The sequence below is a fragment of the Monodelphis domestica genome, chromosome 1 (genome assembly GCF_027887165.1).
Source record: "Monodelphis domestica isolate mMonDom1 chromosome 1, mMonDom1.pri, whole genome shotgun sequence".
NCBI classification, from domain to species: Eukaryota; Metazoa; Chordata; class Mammalia; order Didelphimorphia; family Didelphidae; genus Monodelphis; species Monodelphis domestica.
In genome coordinates, this window is record NC_077227.1 from 504,081,288 (window position 1) to 504,097,141 (window position 15,854).

Sequence of the window (15,854 nt, forward strand, 5' to 3'; positions counted from 1 at the left end):
TCAATTGTACAAAAAATCAAGCCATTCCCCAAATGCGAAATGGGCAAGGGACATGAATAGGCAATTTACAGATGAAGAAATCAAACTATTAATGAGCACATGAGAAAATGTTCTAAATCTCATAATCGAAGAAATGCAAATCAAAACAACTCTGAGGTATCATCTCACACCTAGCAGATTGGCTAATATGACAACAAAGTAAAATAATACATGTTGGAGGGGATATGGCAAAATTGGGACATTAATGCATTGCTGATGGAGTTGTGAATTGATCCAACCATTCTGGAGGGCAATTTGGAACTATGACCAAAGGGTGACAAAAGACTGCCTGCCCTTTGACCCAGCCATAGCACTGCTGGGTTTGTACCCCAAAGAGATAATAAGGAAAAAGACTTCTACATAAATATTCATAGTCGCCGCTGCTTGTGGTGGCAAAAAATTGGAAAATGAGGAGATGTCCTTCAATTGGGGAATGGCTGAACAAGTTGTGATATATGCTGGTGATGGAATACTATTGTGTTCAAAGAAATAATAAACTGGAATAATTCCATGTAAACTGGAATGACCTCCAGAAATTGATACAGAGTGAAAGGAGCAGAACGAAAAGAACAATGTACAAAGAGTCTGATACACTGTGGTAAAATCAAATGTAACGGACTTCTCTACTAGTAGCAATGCAATGATCCAGAACTATTCAGAGGGGCATATGAGAAAGAACACTATCCACATCCAAAGGAAGAACTGTGGGAAAAGAAACACAGAATAAAAACAACTGCTTGATCACATGGGTCCATTGGGGATATGACTGGGGAAGTAGACGCTAAAAGATCACTCTAGTGCAAATATTAATAATATGGAAATAGGTCTTGATCAATGACACATATTAAACCTAGTAGAATTGCACATCAGATATGGGAGTGTGATTTTTGTAATTTCTCCATTTTGCTTAGTCTAGCACCCAGGAATGTATACACCCACACTACACTGGCATGTGCTAGCAAGTGACAAATCAGAAACAACTGACGGTCCCCTGGGCTGTCCTAAGCCAAGCTTGAGCCACCATTGACACATTTGAGAAGTAGGCAGTTATGTAGAGAGCTGCCTTTGGAGTTCTTGTCACTTCCTGTGGGGAGGCTGGGGGCCAGTTCAATCCTGGAACTCAAGAGCCCCCTCAGCCAGCTTCCTTGAGACGGTCACATGGTGAGTGATAAGACTGACTCCCTTTTCCCTTGGCTCTCAGGGGAGGCCCCCCTGAACTCCTTCCTGGCTCAGCCTGAGCCAAAACAGTTTAAATTAAATTAACTTCTCTCTCTCTCTCTCTCTCTCTCTCTCTCTCTCTCTCTCTCTCTCTCTCTCTCTCTCCCTCTCCCTCTCCCTCTCCCTCTCCCTCCTATTGTAATTAAATCACCATAAAATTCCATTCTGACTTGAGTGCTTCATTTGGGATTTAAGAAATTAAATCCCTGGTGACCAATAATTTTTACATTCAGTCTCAACCCTAAATTAACCTTTACAGGAGTGGGTTGGGGGGAGAGAAGGGAAAGAACATGAGTCTTGTAACCATGGAAAAATATTCTAAATCATCTAATTAAATAAGATTTAAAAAAAATTAGAGGTGTGTGTGGAGGGGGGGGGGGGAAGCTAGGTAACTCAGTGGATTGAGAGCCAGGCCTAGAGATGGGAGCTCCAAGGTTCATATCTGGCCTTAGACACTTCCTAGCTGTGTGACCCTGGGCAAGTCACTTAACCCTGATTGCCTAATCCTTACTACTCTTCAGCCTTGGAACCAATACATAGTATTGATGCTAAAGTGGAAGGGAAGGGTTTAAAAAAAAGAAGGGAAGTAGATAAGTTAGATACAAAAGAGTGGAAATAATAGGTAAAATTAAAAACTTTAATTGAAACAACCAATAAAATTGGTAAACCTTTTTAGCTAATCTTATTAAAAAGAAGATAGCAGAAAATTGAATCAATAAAAAGCAAATGAGCAAGGTGAAATCACAACAAAACCAGAAAAATAAAAGAATAATCAGAACAAGAAATAAAGCAGTTCTAATCCTTATTTTGCTTCTGTGGGTTTTGTTTGTTTTGCCAAGGAAACAAATTGCTTGGATTGGAAAGGACAAAACAAAAACAGCTAATATAGAACTGATGCCCAAGAGAAGTCAAGAGATAGTAAAGAGAGCCCTTAGTTACTATCTTAGATGAATATGAACTACCTGGGCTGAATGAATTACATCCTACATGAAAAGAACTGTAAAGACTGAGGAGAATGGATGAGAGATGGAAAAGGGAAAAAGTCCTGATATTCAAAAAACAGAATAGAAAACAGAAAGGAGTCTACAAACTATGGCCAGGAAGTTTGACTTCAAGTCCTAGCAAAATTCTAGAATGAATTATTAACATGATGGTGAATATATAAAAAAGGCAAAGATTACAAAAAGTGAGCACAATAAGATCAGGTCATGCCAGACTAACCTTTTTTTTTTTTAAGTTTCTTCTTATAATTAGAATAATCAAAGGATATATGAAAGGAACAAGAGTGTGTAAAAACTATTGTATGTTTTCAGATAACATAGCTTTTAAACAATAATACAAAGAACATAAGAAGATTTAGGTAGCCAAGCTTCTAATCACTAATTCTCAATTTCCTCATCAGTTAAAAAAAAATGGCTGAGATAAAGTAATCTCTGAAGACCTTTCCTGCTATAAAATTTTACAGTCCTATAAGTCACTGCTTATGTCATCCCACTAAAAATAAGAGTAAAAATAACTGGTGTATTCAACTATATTAATAGCTGATTCAGAAGACACTATAGTTATATATTTAAATATATCACTTACAACATAGTCCCCTCCAATCAACTGGAAACTATAAAATGAGTTGTATGTGTTAACTCCATCCAAAATACAAATGATAAGTTTCTTGGTAAATTTTTTTTAATTTAGACATTGAATTTTAAAAAGTAACATTTTTAACATGTGAGCTTTTCCATCTCAATACAATTCTCTCTTTTTTTTATTTTAAGTTATTTATTTAGTCAATTTAGAACATTATTCCTTGGTTACAAGAATGTTATTCTTTCTCTCTCTTCCCTCCCCCCACCCTTCCGGTAGCTGACACACAATTCCACTGGTGTGTCCTTGATCAAAACCTATTTCCATGTTGTTGGTGTTTGCATTAGGATGTTCACTTAAGAGTCTACATCCCCAATCATATCCCATCAACCCATGTAATTAAGCAGTTGTTTTTCTTCTGTGTTTCTACTCCCACAGTTTTTCCTCTGAATGTGGATAGTGTCTTTCTCATAGATCCCTCCAAGTTGGACAGGACCACTGCACTGCCACTAATGGAGAAGTCCATTACATTTGATTGTATGTACCACAGTGTATCAGTCTCTGTGTGCAATGTTCTCCTAGTTCTGCTCCTTTCACTCCGCATCAATTCCTGGAGGTTGTTCCAGCTCACATGGAATTCCTCCAGTTTATTATTCCTTTGAGGACAATAGTATTCCATCATCAACATATACCACAATTTGTTCAGCCATTCCCCAATTGAAGGACATCTCCTCATTTTCCAATTTTTTGCCACCACAAAGAGTGCAGCTATGAATATTCTTGTACAAGTCTTTTTCCTTGTTATCTCTTTGGGGTACAAACATAGCAGTGCTATGGCTGGGTCAAAGGGCAGGCAGTCTTTTATCACCCTTTGGGCATAGTTCCAAATTGCCCTCCAGAATGGTTGGATCAATTCACAACTCCATCAGCAATGCATTAATGTCCCCACTTTGCCACATCCCCTCCAGCATTCATTATTTTCGATTGCTGTCATGTTAGCCAATCTGCTAGGTGTGAGGTGATATCTCAGAGTTGTTTTGATTTGCATCTCTCTGATTATAAGAGATTTAAAACACTTTTTCATTTTCTTATAAGTGAAAATTGCCTATTCATGTCCCTTGCCAATTTATAACCTTTTATTAAAACATAACTACTGGGGGCAGCTGGGTGGCTCAGTGGATTGAGAGCCAGGCCTAGAGACAGGAGGTACTAGGTTCAAATCTGACTTCAGACACTTCCCAGCTGTGTGACCCTGGGGAAGTCACTTGACTCCCTTGCCTAACCCTTACCACTCTTCTGCCTTGGAACCAAGACACAGTATTGATTCCAAGATGGAAGGTAAGGGTTCTTTAAAAAAAATAAATAAAAATAAACATAACTACTAAACTTTGTTAGATTAGGAAAATTCTGGAGATATTATTTACCTAAATGATAAAATGTTCAGTAAATTATCTCATGTAATTCTTGCAGAAAAGATGGGAAAAGTGTGGGCTAAATGATAATACAAGTAGTGGGATTCAGAATTGGTGGAACATGTGGACTCAACAAATAATCATTAATGGTTCAATGACATTCTGATAGAATATTTCTTTGCTTGGCCTTGTGCTATCCCACATGCTTACCAAGTGTGGAGATAACACAAAGCTGGGAAAAACAACCAATACATTGGATAATAGGCTAAAAAAATCAGACAGGTTATAACAGGCTTAATCTAAGAAGATGAAACTTAATAGGAATAAATATGAAATCTTATACTTGGATTCCAAAAGATAAGTTCAGACATATAAGATATGCAAGACATAGACAGCAGTTTGAAAAAAATTTCAGGGTTTTTATATCCTCTAGCTCAATGTGAGTCAGCAGTGTGAGAGATCTTGGTTGGACTGTTATGAGAAGAAGAGATTCCAGGAATAAGTTAGATTATAGTCATCTATGTTCTGTAACATGTAGTCAGACCACATCTGGAGTATTGTTTATCTATAGGTGCCATAGTTTAGGAAGAACATTAGTAAAATTAAACATATACAGACAAGGGCAACTAGAAAAGGGCCTTGAGTCTATGTCACATGTGGATTAGCTGAAAGAAATGTTGATACTTAGCTGGAATAGAAAGCTAAAAGGGAGCATAATATCTGTCTTTAAATATTTGAAAGACTGTTACATGGTCTGGGGATTAAAATTGTGCTGTTTGACTCTGAAGAGCAGAAGCAACAGAAATTGGTAAAAGTTGTAGAGAAACAAATTCAGGCTCAATATCAGGAAAAACTTCCTAACAATTAAAACTATAAACAAAATGAGTTGCCTCAGAAAGGTAGTATGTTCCCACTCATCCAAGGTCTTTAGGTAGAGACTAGATGATCAACCAAGCCAAGTTAACAAGTATTTAGCACTAACTATATGTCAGACACTGTGTAATCACCAGACAATACAAAGGCAAAAAAAAAGTTCCTCCTCCCAAAAAAGCTCACAGTCTAATTGAGGTGTCAACATGCAAATAACTATGTACAAACAAGATTATATACAGAATAAATTGAAGATAATCAGAGAGGGAAGGCACTAATATTAAGGGGAAGGTAAAAATTTTAGCTGCAACTTAAAGCCAGGGAAGCTAGAAAGCAGAGATAAGGAGGGAGAGGATTCCAGGTATGAAGGGACAGCCAATAAATAATGCCCAGGCTCTGCATAGAGTGTCTTGTGGAAAGAACAGCAAGAAGGACAACATGAATAGAGACTAGATAGCATGAAAAGTATAAAAAAAAAAGAAGTCTAGAAAAGCAGAAAAGGAGGCAGGTGATAAAGGGCTTTAAAAGCTAAAAAGAAGGTATAATTCTGATTCTAGAGGTAACAGGGGATGAGATAGTCAGATGTAATAATTAAAATAGTGGAAGGCATAAACTGTGGCAGATAAAAGAGTGTTGGCTTAAATTGAGACCGCAGAAAATATGTTTTCAAGACAGTGTCTTGTTTTTTTTGTTTTTGTTTTTGTTTTTTTAAACCCTTACCTTCTGTCTTGGAGTCAATACTGTGTATTGGCTCCAAGGCAGAAGAGTGGTAAGGGCTAGGCAATGGGGGTTAAGTGACTTGCCCAGGGTCACACAGCTAGGAAGTGTCTGAGGCTAGATTTGAACCTAGGACCTCCCATCTCTAGGCCTAGCTCTCAGTGTCTTGTTTTTAAATCAAATATAAGGTGGTCGCCAGGGAAAAATTCCCAATTATTAAATATACCCAAGTCAACTGGGTTTTATAGAGATTTTAATTCATACAAATGAGGAATTAATGAAAGGGAGAGAGAGAGAAAAAGGAAATAATGAGAAAAGGGCTATACCAGCCTAGGCCAACATGAGCCAGCCTAAGCTGAAAACCCTAAGAGAGGGATCAGTCAGTCTTTTATCAACTCACCACAAGATCTCTGAGATGGAGCCCCGAGAGAGACCCTTCAAGGCAGCTTTGGCCAGCTGCCTCCTCCAGAGAGAGTTCCTCTGAGACTGTCCTGAGAGAGAGCTTTTCGTCTCCTTTTAAAGGGAATTTTCTCCTATGTCACCTCCCTAAGTTCTCACATCTACCAATCACAATAGACGTTTTCCAAAGGACAGACCATTCTTAATTCATACCTAAGAAGGCTTGAACTTTTGATTAAGTTCACACCTGAAAAAAAACCTCTGAATCAGTTCCCACCTCTTTACTCCTTGTAAATTCACAAGTCGCCTGACCTTTATAGGTACTTAGCACCCTTTTGTATTAGATCTAAAAACAGGCACAGCTTAAGAACTTTTGCCTTACTATAAGTATGGGTTTAAGTATTTTTCATTGTTCAGCAAGGAGTTTCTTCCCCTAAAGCAGGCTTAAGTAGGGGTGGAGTAGAGGTCTCACATTCCTGATCTAAGAAGATGTCTCACATTCCTGATCTAAGTTCCTTCATTGTTTAAATGGGGAATGGTCTTAACCAAATCTTATGAAGTAGGTTCTGAGAATTTTTAAGGTTCACACAGACTTGCTTCAGATATATCATTTTGATAGATAAATGAAGGATGAACTAGATCAGAAAGAGATCTGAAGCTGGGAAACAAATTAGAAAGCTACTACACTAATCCTGGCTTGAAGTGAAATGGGCCTGCACCAGACTGATGGCAGAGTCAGAGAGAAAGGGGTGTATACAAGACATGTGTTTAAGGTAGAATCGACAAGGATTTGGCAAGTGACTGGATATTCAGGGTGGGAAAGAGGGAGGTGTCTAGGATGACATCTAGGTTGTGAACCTAGGTGACTGAAGAATAGTGTGCCCTGAACAGTAATATAAAAGTTAGGAAGAGGGGAGGGTTTGGTGGGAAGATATTAAGCTCAGTTTTAGACATTTTGAATTTAAGATGTCTATGGGACAACCAATGCCATATGTCCAATGGGCAGTTGGAAATGTGAGACTGGAGGGTCAGGAATGTGATTAGGATTGGCTGCATAAATGTAAAACTCAAATGAACAGACTTGATAAATGAATCTACATGAGAAAAAATGTATAATGAGAAAGGAGGAAAGTGCCTGAGCAAAATCTTGGGAAATACCCATGATTATTGTATGTGACCTAGATAAGGATCCAGCAAAAGATACTGAGGAAGAACAAGGAGAGAGCAGTGCTGAAAAAATCTAGACAGAAGAGAACAGAAAAGGGTAGGGTCAGTGGACAGGGAGTTGGGTTTGTATAGTGATAGCTTGGGGCTAAGGAGTTTAGAATAACTGGGATGGGGAGGGTATAACTAGATGGGAATATGTCATGAAGAATGAATTCAGGTAGATTACTACCATCTCCAAGAAGGCAAGGCAATGAGGTTGGACCTTTTCACGATTTAGAGGTTCCAGGCAGGGCCTCACCATCATTCACTAGGCTTTAGGGTAAAGCTGTTCCAGGGGTGTTGAGAAGCAAAAGTTACTTTTTAGGCATGTTGTGATAGAGATTCTTATTCATTTATAAAATTTTAAACTAAAAAAATTTTTTTCATGGTTACATGATTCATGTTGTCTCCCTCCCTCTTTTCTCCCTGCTCCCAGGGTTGACAAGCAATTACCACTGGGTTATACATATATTATAATAGATTCTTTTTTTTTTAAACCTTTACCTTCCATCTTGGAATCAATACTGTGTATTGGTTCCAAGGCAGAAGAGTGGTAAGGGCTAGGCAATGGAGGTTAAGTGACTTGCCCAAGGTCACACAGCTGGGATGTATCTGAGGCCAGATTTGAACCTAGAACCTCCCATCTCTAAGCTTGGCTCTCAATCCACAGAGCTACCCAGCTTCCCCCTATATATTCTTTTTTAACTAATGTGAATTTTAGATTTACTCCACCCTGCTTAGTCTAACAAACAGTAATGTCTACACCCCTACTTAAGGATTAAGTTTTGAAAACGATGGCCTATGACAGACATGGGCTAGCAAATGACAAATCAGAAACAACTGACAGACCCCCTGGGTCAAGCTTAAGCTACCATTGGTACATGTGAGGCACAGGAAGTGATATGAAAAATGGTTTATATATTTCACGTCACTTCTTCTCTCCAGGTCTTTTCGTGCGGAGGTGGTTCTGGCTCTTTTTCGTGGTGGATATGTAGCTGATGGCAGCATGCTTGAAATCTCGGCGTGCCTGTAGCTCTTCTCTAGGTTTGGCTCATGGCAGCATTTTGGTGTGGGTCAGATGAGGCATCTTCCCTGAGCTCTCTCAGAGTTTAGGCTGATTCTTTTTTTTTCCTTTACCTTTCCTAAAAATGCCATCCTCCTAGGAGGCCCCTCATCTGGGAGGAGGCCTCATGGCTGTAAGGTCTCTGAACTCCCCTTGGCTCAGGTTAGGCCAGAGAAATCTTATACCCTTTTCCCTCTCTCTTCTTAATTCCTTCCTTCTATATTAATTAAACCACCATAAAATTCCCAAACTGACTTGAGTATTTTTATTGGGATTGAATTAAGTCCCTGGTGACCATAGTATAATATATTAGTTAAAAAAAACACTAAATTTACCCCTTACACAAAATGGCCACTGAGGCCAAATTTAAAATTCCATGATACTGATAATATATTTTTACTTTCATAACATCTATCCCATCTGTCCCATTTTCTCCACTTACACAATTATCACTCTTGTTCAGACCATCATTGTCTCTCATTTGAACTATTGAATAGCTTCTTAGCTGATGTTCCTGCTTTTAGTCTTTCCCTTCTCCAATCTATTTTCCACACATTTTTCAAAATACCCCTCCTATAATACAGGTCTGTGTAGATTATCCCCTTATTCAGTAAGGGTACATGCAAAGTCTTAAAGGCAGGAGCTAGATGGTTGAGTGCAAGAAATAACCAATGGATTAAAACAAGATTTCACAACAGTCCCCTAATTACTTTTCCTGATATTATCTTACCTTTTTAATTTTTCTTCCACACAGCTGCCAAAATGATATTGCTAAAACACAGATCTGATCATGTCACCTCTACCACTTAAAAATCTTCAGCAGTTTCCAATTGCAATTTTTTTAAACCCTTAACTTCTGTCTTGAAATCAATACAGTGTATTGGTTCCAAGGCAGAAGAGTGGTAAGGACTAAAAATCCCCAGAAGAAAACCAAATTAGAAATCCTAAAAATTAAGGGAGAAATTAATAAAATCAAAAGTGAAAGAACTATTGAACTAATAAATAAGACTAGAAGCTAGTACTTTGAAAAAACAAACAAATAGACAAAATACTGGACAATCTAATAAAAAAAGGAAAGAAGAAAACCAAATTAACAGTATCAGGGATGGAAAGGGAGAACTCACCTCCAATGAAGAGGAAATTAAGGCAATCATTAAAAACTATTTCATCCAATTCTATGACAACAAATATGCCAATCTAAGTGATATGGATGAATATCTACAAAAATATAAAATGCCTAGCTTAACAGAAAAAGAAATAGAACAGGCCATCAAAGAACTCTCTAAGAAAAAATCCCCAGGGTCTGATGGATTCACAAATGAATTCTATCAAACATTCAAAGAACAGCTAATCCCAATACTACAAACTATATGGTATAATAAGGAAAGAGGGAGTTCTACCAAATTCCTTTCATGACACAAATATGGTACTGATTCCAAAGCCAGGCAGGTCAAAAACAGAGAAAGAAAACTACAGACCAATCTCCTTAATGAACATAGATGCAAAAATCTTAAATAGGATACTAGCAAAAAGACTCCAGCAAGTCATCACAAGGGTTATTCACTATGATCAGGTGGGATTTATACCAGGAATGCAAGGATGGTTCAATATCAGGAAAACCATTCACATAATTGACCATATCAACAAGCAAAACAACAAAAATCTCATGATTATCTCAATAGACATAAAAAAAGCCTTTGACAAAATAAAATACCCATTCCTACTGAAAACACTAGAAAGTATAGGAATAGAAGAGTCTTTCCTAAAAATAATAAACAGTATATATCTAAAACCATCAGCAAACATCATCTGCAATGGGGATAAACTAGATGCATTCCCAATAAGATCAGGAGTGAAACAAAGACGCTGATTATCACCGCTATTATTTAACATTGTACTAGAAACACTAGCAGTAGCAAGTAAAGAAGAAAAAAAAATTGAATGTATTAAAATTGGCAATGAGGAGACCAAGCTATCACTCTTTGCGAATTAAATGATTTCTACTTAAAGAATCCTAGAGAATCCACTAAAAAGTTAGTCGAAATAATCAACAACTTTAGCAAAGTTGCAGGATACAAAATAAACCCACATAAGTCATCAGCATTTCTATATATCTCCAACACATCTTAGCAGCAAGAATTAGAAAGAGAAATTCCATTCAAAATCACCCTAGACAATATAAAATACTTAGGAATCTATCTGCCAAGACAAACACAGGAATTATATGAACACAACTACAAAACACTTCCCACACAATTAAAACTAGATCTAAACAATTGTAAAAACATTAACTGCTCATGGGTAGGAGGGGCTAACATAAAAATGACCATCCTACCCAAACTTCTTTACTTATTTAGTGCCATACCCATCGAACTACCAAAAAACTTTTTTACTGAATTAGAAAAAACCATAACAAAGTTCACTTGGAAGAACAAAAGATCAAGGATATCCAGAAAAATAATGAAAAAAAATGAGAAGAAAAGTGACCTTGCAGTACCAGATCTCAACCTGTACTATAAAGCAGTGGTCATCAAAACAATATGGTACTGGCTAAGAGACAGAAAGGAGAATCAGTGGAATAAACTTAGGGTAAGTGATCTCAGCAAGACAGTCTATGATAAGCCTAAAGATCCCAGATTTTGGCACCAAAATCCCTATTTGATAAAAACTGCTGGGCAAATTGGAAGACAGTGTGGGATAGATTAGGTGTAGATAAATACCTCACACCCTACACCAAGATAAACTCAGAATGGGTGAATGACTTGAACATAAAGAAGGAAACTATAAGTAAATTAGGTGAACACAAAATAGTATACATGTCAGACCTCTGGGAAAGGAAAGATTTTAAAACCAAGCAAGACTTAGAAAAAGGTCACAAAATGTAAAATAAATAATTTTAATTACATCAAATTAAAAAGGTTTTGTACAAACAAAACCAATGTAACCAAAATTAGAAGGGAAGTAACAAATTGGGAAACAATCTTCATAACAAAAACCTCTGACAAAGGTCTAATTACTCAAATTTATAAAGAGCTAAATCAATTGCACAAAAACTCAAGCCATTCTCCAATTGATAAATGAGCAAGGGACACGAATAGGCTATTTTCAGTCAAAGAAATCAAAACTATTAATAAGAAAATGAAAAAGTGTTTTAAATCTCTTATAATCAGAGAAATGCAAATCAAAACAATTCTGAGGTAACATCTCACACCTAGCAGATTGGCTAACATGATAGCAAAGGAAAGTAATGAATGTTGGAGGGGATGTGACATCGGGACATTAATGCATTGCTGGTGGATTTGTGAATTGATCCAACCATTCTGGAGGGCAATTTGGAACTATGCCCAAAGGGCATTAACAGAGACTGTCTGCCCTTTGATCCAGCCATAGCACTGCTGGGTTTGTACCCCAAAGAGATAATAAGGAAAAATATCTGTACCAAAATTTTCATAGCTGCACTCCTTGTGGTGGCAAAAAATTGGAAAATGAGGGGATGTCCTTCAATTGGGGAATGGCTGAACAAATTGTGGTATATGTTGGTGATGGAATACTCTTGTGCTGAAAGGAATAATAAAGTGGAGGAATTCCATGGGGACTGGAACAACCTCCAGGAATTGATGCAGAGTGAGAGGAGCAGAACCAGGAGAACATTGTACACACAGACTGATACACTGTGGTACAATTGAATGTAATGGACTACTCCATTAGTGGCAATGTAGTGATCCTGAACAACTTGGAGTGATCTACGAGAAAGAACACTGTCCACATTCAGAGGAAAAATTGTGGGAGTAGAAACACCAAAGAAAAACAATTCCTTGATTACATGGGTCGAGGGGGATATGATTGGGAATATAGGCCCTAAATGAACATCCTAGTGCAAACATCAATAGCTTGGAAATAGGTTCTGATCAAGGACACATGTAAATACCCAGTGGAATTGTGCATTGGCTACAGGAAGGGCGGGGGGAAGGGAGGGAAGAATAGTATATGATTTTTGTAACCAAGGAGCAATGTTTGAAACTGACCAAATTAAAAAATAAATAAATAAAAAGGTTGGAAGGTACAGGTCTTTTCTCAGGTCCTCACTTGCAGAGATCTGTGGCATGATATACCATATATGGACAATCTGAGAATAATAAAGTCACAAAAATGTCAGTCTTAAAAAAAAATAAAAGAAATAATTATTCCTAGCATTCCAAATTTATTTCATCTTACTTCCCATCACATATTTTTTATTTCCACCAAACTAGACAGCAGGCAGTTTCCTCATTTGCAAAATGGGCATAATGATATCTGCTCTGAATGCATGACAGAATTTTTCTTATTTAAAAAAAAAAAGATCCTTACCTTTTCTTAGAATTGATACTATCAAGTCTGGTCTCAGACACTTCTGAGCTGTATGACCCTGGGCAAGTCACTTAGCCCCTATTGCCTAGCCCTTACCTCTCTTCTGCCTTGAAACTAATACATGGCATTGATTCCAAGTTAAAAAAAGAAGAGAGTACCACCCTTAGCTGCCTCCTGACAAGATTTTGCAAAGATCAAGTGAAAGTATATAAAGTGCCTTGTCAGCTATAAAGCAATAATAAATTTAAGTTATTTCTCTGAAAGAAATTTACTTGTCAAAATATAGAGAGATTCTGAAATTTTGTTTTTGTAAGTTCTAATCAAAAGAGAGAAGAGAGATTAAGCATTTATATTGTGACTACTCCATGCCAAATATTATCTAATTCGATCCTCACAAAAAACCCTATGAAATAGGTATTATTATTATTATCCCCATTTTTAGTTAAGGAAATTGAGGTTCAAGGACTTGCCTAGGGTCACACAGTTAGTGAGTATCTGAGGCCAGATTTGAGCATGGGTCTTCCTGACTCTGAGTTCAGTGCTCTAACTACTCTACCACCAGCTGCCTCTGTCATCAGCAGAGTTAACACTTTCAAACTATTTTAAAATACAACAAATATATTCCTATAGAAGTTTCTACTATGTAAGAGAGGAATTTGTGAAAGAGAGAAATCAGATCCATTGGTTCAAGGAGTAATCCACGCAGGGGAAGGGCAGAAGGAAAAAACTCAAGATTCCAGTGAGAGAGCAGAAGTTGTGAGAACTCAGAAACTGCCACCTCAACTCACTCCTCCAGTTGAGAGCTTGAGAAGATCTCTGAGGCTGGAGATCCCTCTAGACATCAACTGCTTCCCCGTGAACCCTGAAATCTCTTACTAAGCTCAAAGACTGGACTTTGAAAGAAGCCATTTACTGAGAAAATCCTCTCCAAAGATTATTCTCCAACTCTCTCTCTCCAACTTGTCCTGAACTTCATTTTCTAACTAGATTAGATCAGGAGCAGAGACAAACCACCAGATGACTTGAAGAGGGGTCAAAGCCTTGAACCTGAGACTGGGGGGGGGGGGGGTCAGTCTGCCAGTCCATAGGGATTCCTGAGACCTACTTTCCTCACCAAATACCCTCATCTCTCCTTTCCCTGAGTAATTCCTATTAAAGTGTTAATAGTTAGATCAGGACAGCCTAGTTTCTGACACTGAGGAAAGGGATTGAAGATTTGGAGGAACTATACCGCTCCCCAAGGAGGAGGGTTAGCCTAAATCCTAGAGATCCAAAGAGCAATCTTTTCCCCTAGGCTGAGGAGTAACATCAGGAATTAAGGGGAAGAAGTGGTAGTTGGGGTAATGGAAGGATCCAGAGGCAAGAAAGTCTATCCTGCCTCTCAACAATAGCTGAGACCAAGAAGGAAGGCAGTGAGTCATTTCACTGAAGCTCTTGCCTCTAAATTAACCTCCACCTTCCAGACCCACTCTCTGAGGAGACATACTTAGTCCCTCAAGGAGACAAAACCAGGTTACCTTTCCCAAGGGGAGGAAAGAGGAAGATCAACCTCTTTCTCCTCTCATTCTCTCAACTCTTTCTCTCCCTCTCTATAGTTCCCCAGTGTAGGTGGGTGACCCCCGCCTTACTGGGTCATATATTACAATCACCACCATCACTCATAACCCAGAGTACAAGCTCAAGATTCAGAGAAATCTGATTTTTAACATACTTCTTCAAAATAAATTATTATAAGGAATTATCTGCCCCCAAATGGCAATTGATAAAAAAAAAAAGCATTTTGGGGGGACTTTTCCCCTGTGAAGATTGGATTTGGCTCTCTCCTGAATGTAACAGAGAAGGTACTTAGCTCTTCCTTGATTGTGAAGATTAAATTGTAATCCCCTATCTATTTTTAGATTTTAATTCCCAAAGTGTAAACACAGTACTGAAAGTTGATTTACCCATTTTGGGATTTTAACCACAAAAAGGTGTGAACACCCATTTCATACATTTGAGTGGAAGGTCTGTGACCCACATGTGAAAGAGTGGGCAGTCCTGGAGAGAAGCATCTGCTGTGATTGGTAGACATGAAATTTAGGGGAGGTGACACAAGAGAAAAAGGTCTATAAAAGTGGAAATAGAGAGACGCTTGAGAAAGACACTCTGAGTTGGAGTGAAGAAGGACACTTGACCCTGGAGGAGCTCATGCGGGAGACCTCAGACTGCTTTCCTTTTAGATGGTAACCATGGTGAGTGTAAAGCCTGACTTCCTTGCCTTTTCTGGATCTCTCTCTCTCACAGTGAAACATGCAAACCAAATGACCACAAGCCACTTCATTACTCTTGTGCCTCAACTTCCTTATTTATAAAAATGGGGTTGATAAAATTTACAATATCTGCTTTGAGGACTTGTTAAAAAGAAAGTGCTTTGCAAAGTAAAAAGCTGTACATAAAGGTCAGCAATTATTAGTGTGATTAAAATCTCTTATTATTTATAATACCTTAGTTTTAGTCTTTAAAAAGTTTTATTTGAAAGAATAAATATTCCTTTCACCTCAAAAACACAGAGAACTATTAGTTTAATTAAAAGCAAATTAATTCACCATCCTGTGTCATATATGAACAATACTGTTCTTCCAATCTTCTTCCTTAAAAAAAGTTCAACTTACCACTAAACCACATGATAAACATCATTTTGGGAGTGATTTTATGATCCCGGAAGAAATTTAGGAGGTAGGACAGTGGGAAAATGTTCACAGCTCGGCCAAACAGCACAAGTACCTGTGTAAGGACAAGAAAATCTTCTAAGTCTATAGTTAAAATGATATATGCTTCAAGCTGTAGCTTGTTTGCAGTTAATACAGCTCCTGAAACACAGTCATTATTAACAAAACTTTTTCTCTGTAATAGCAAAAAATGCAATATCTTAATTAGCCTGATCTAAAACATAGGTATGGAGCTTCCTGTGTTCCTGGGAAAGAATAAAAGGTTTTATTTAGAAGATATCTATATAAAGCAAG

The 15,854-nt window shown here is 37.7% G+C and overlaps 1 protein-coding gene across 2 annotated transcripts in view; it reads right to left on the reverse strand.

Moving 5' to 3' along the window:
• SLC9A8 (solute carrier family 9 member A8) overlaps positions 1–15,854 on the reverse strand; it is a 149,826-nt gene that overhangs the window by 25,264 nt on the left and 108,708 nt on the right. For both annotated transcript variants that reach the window (XM_007475754.3, XM_007475753.3), the window contains one exon: positions 15,504–15,615. In XM_007475754.3, coding sequence (XP_007475816.1) covers positions 15,504–15,615 — 112 coding nt within the window. The remainder of the gene's footprint in view (positions 1–15,503; positions 15,616–15,854) is intronic.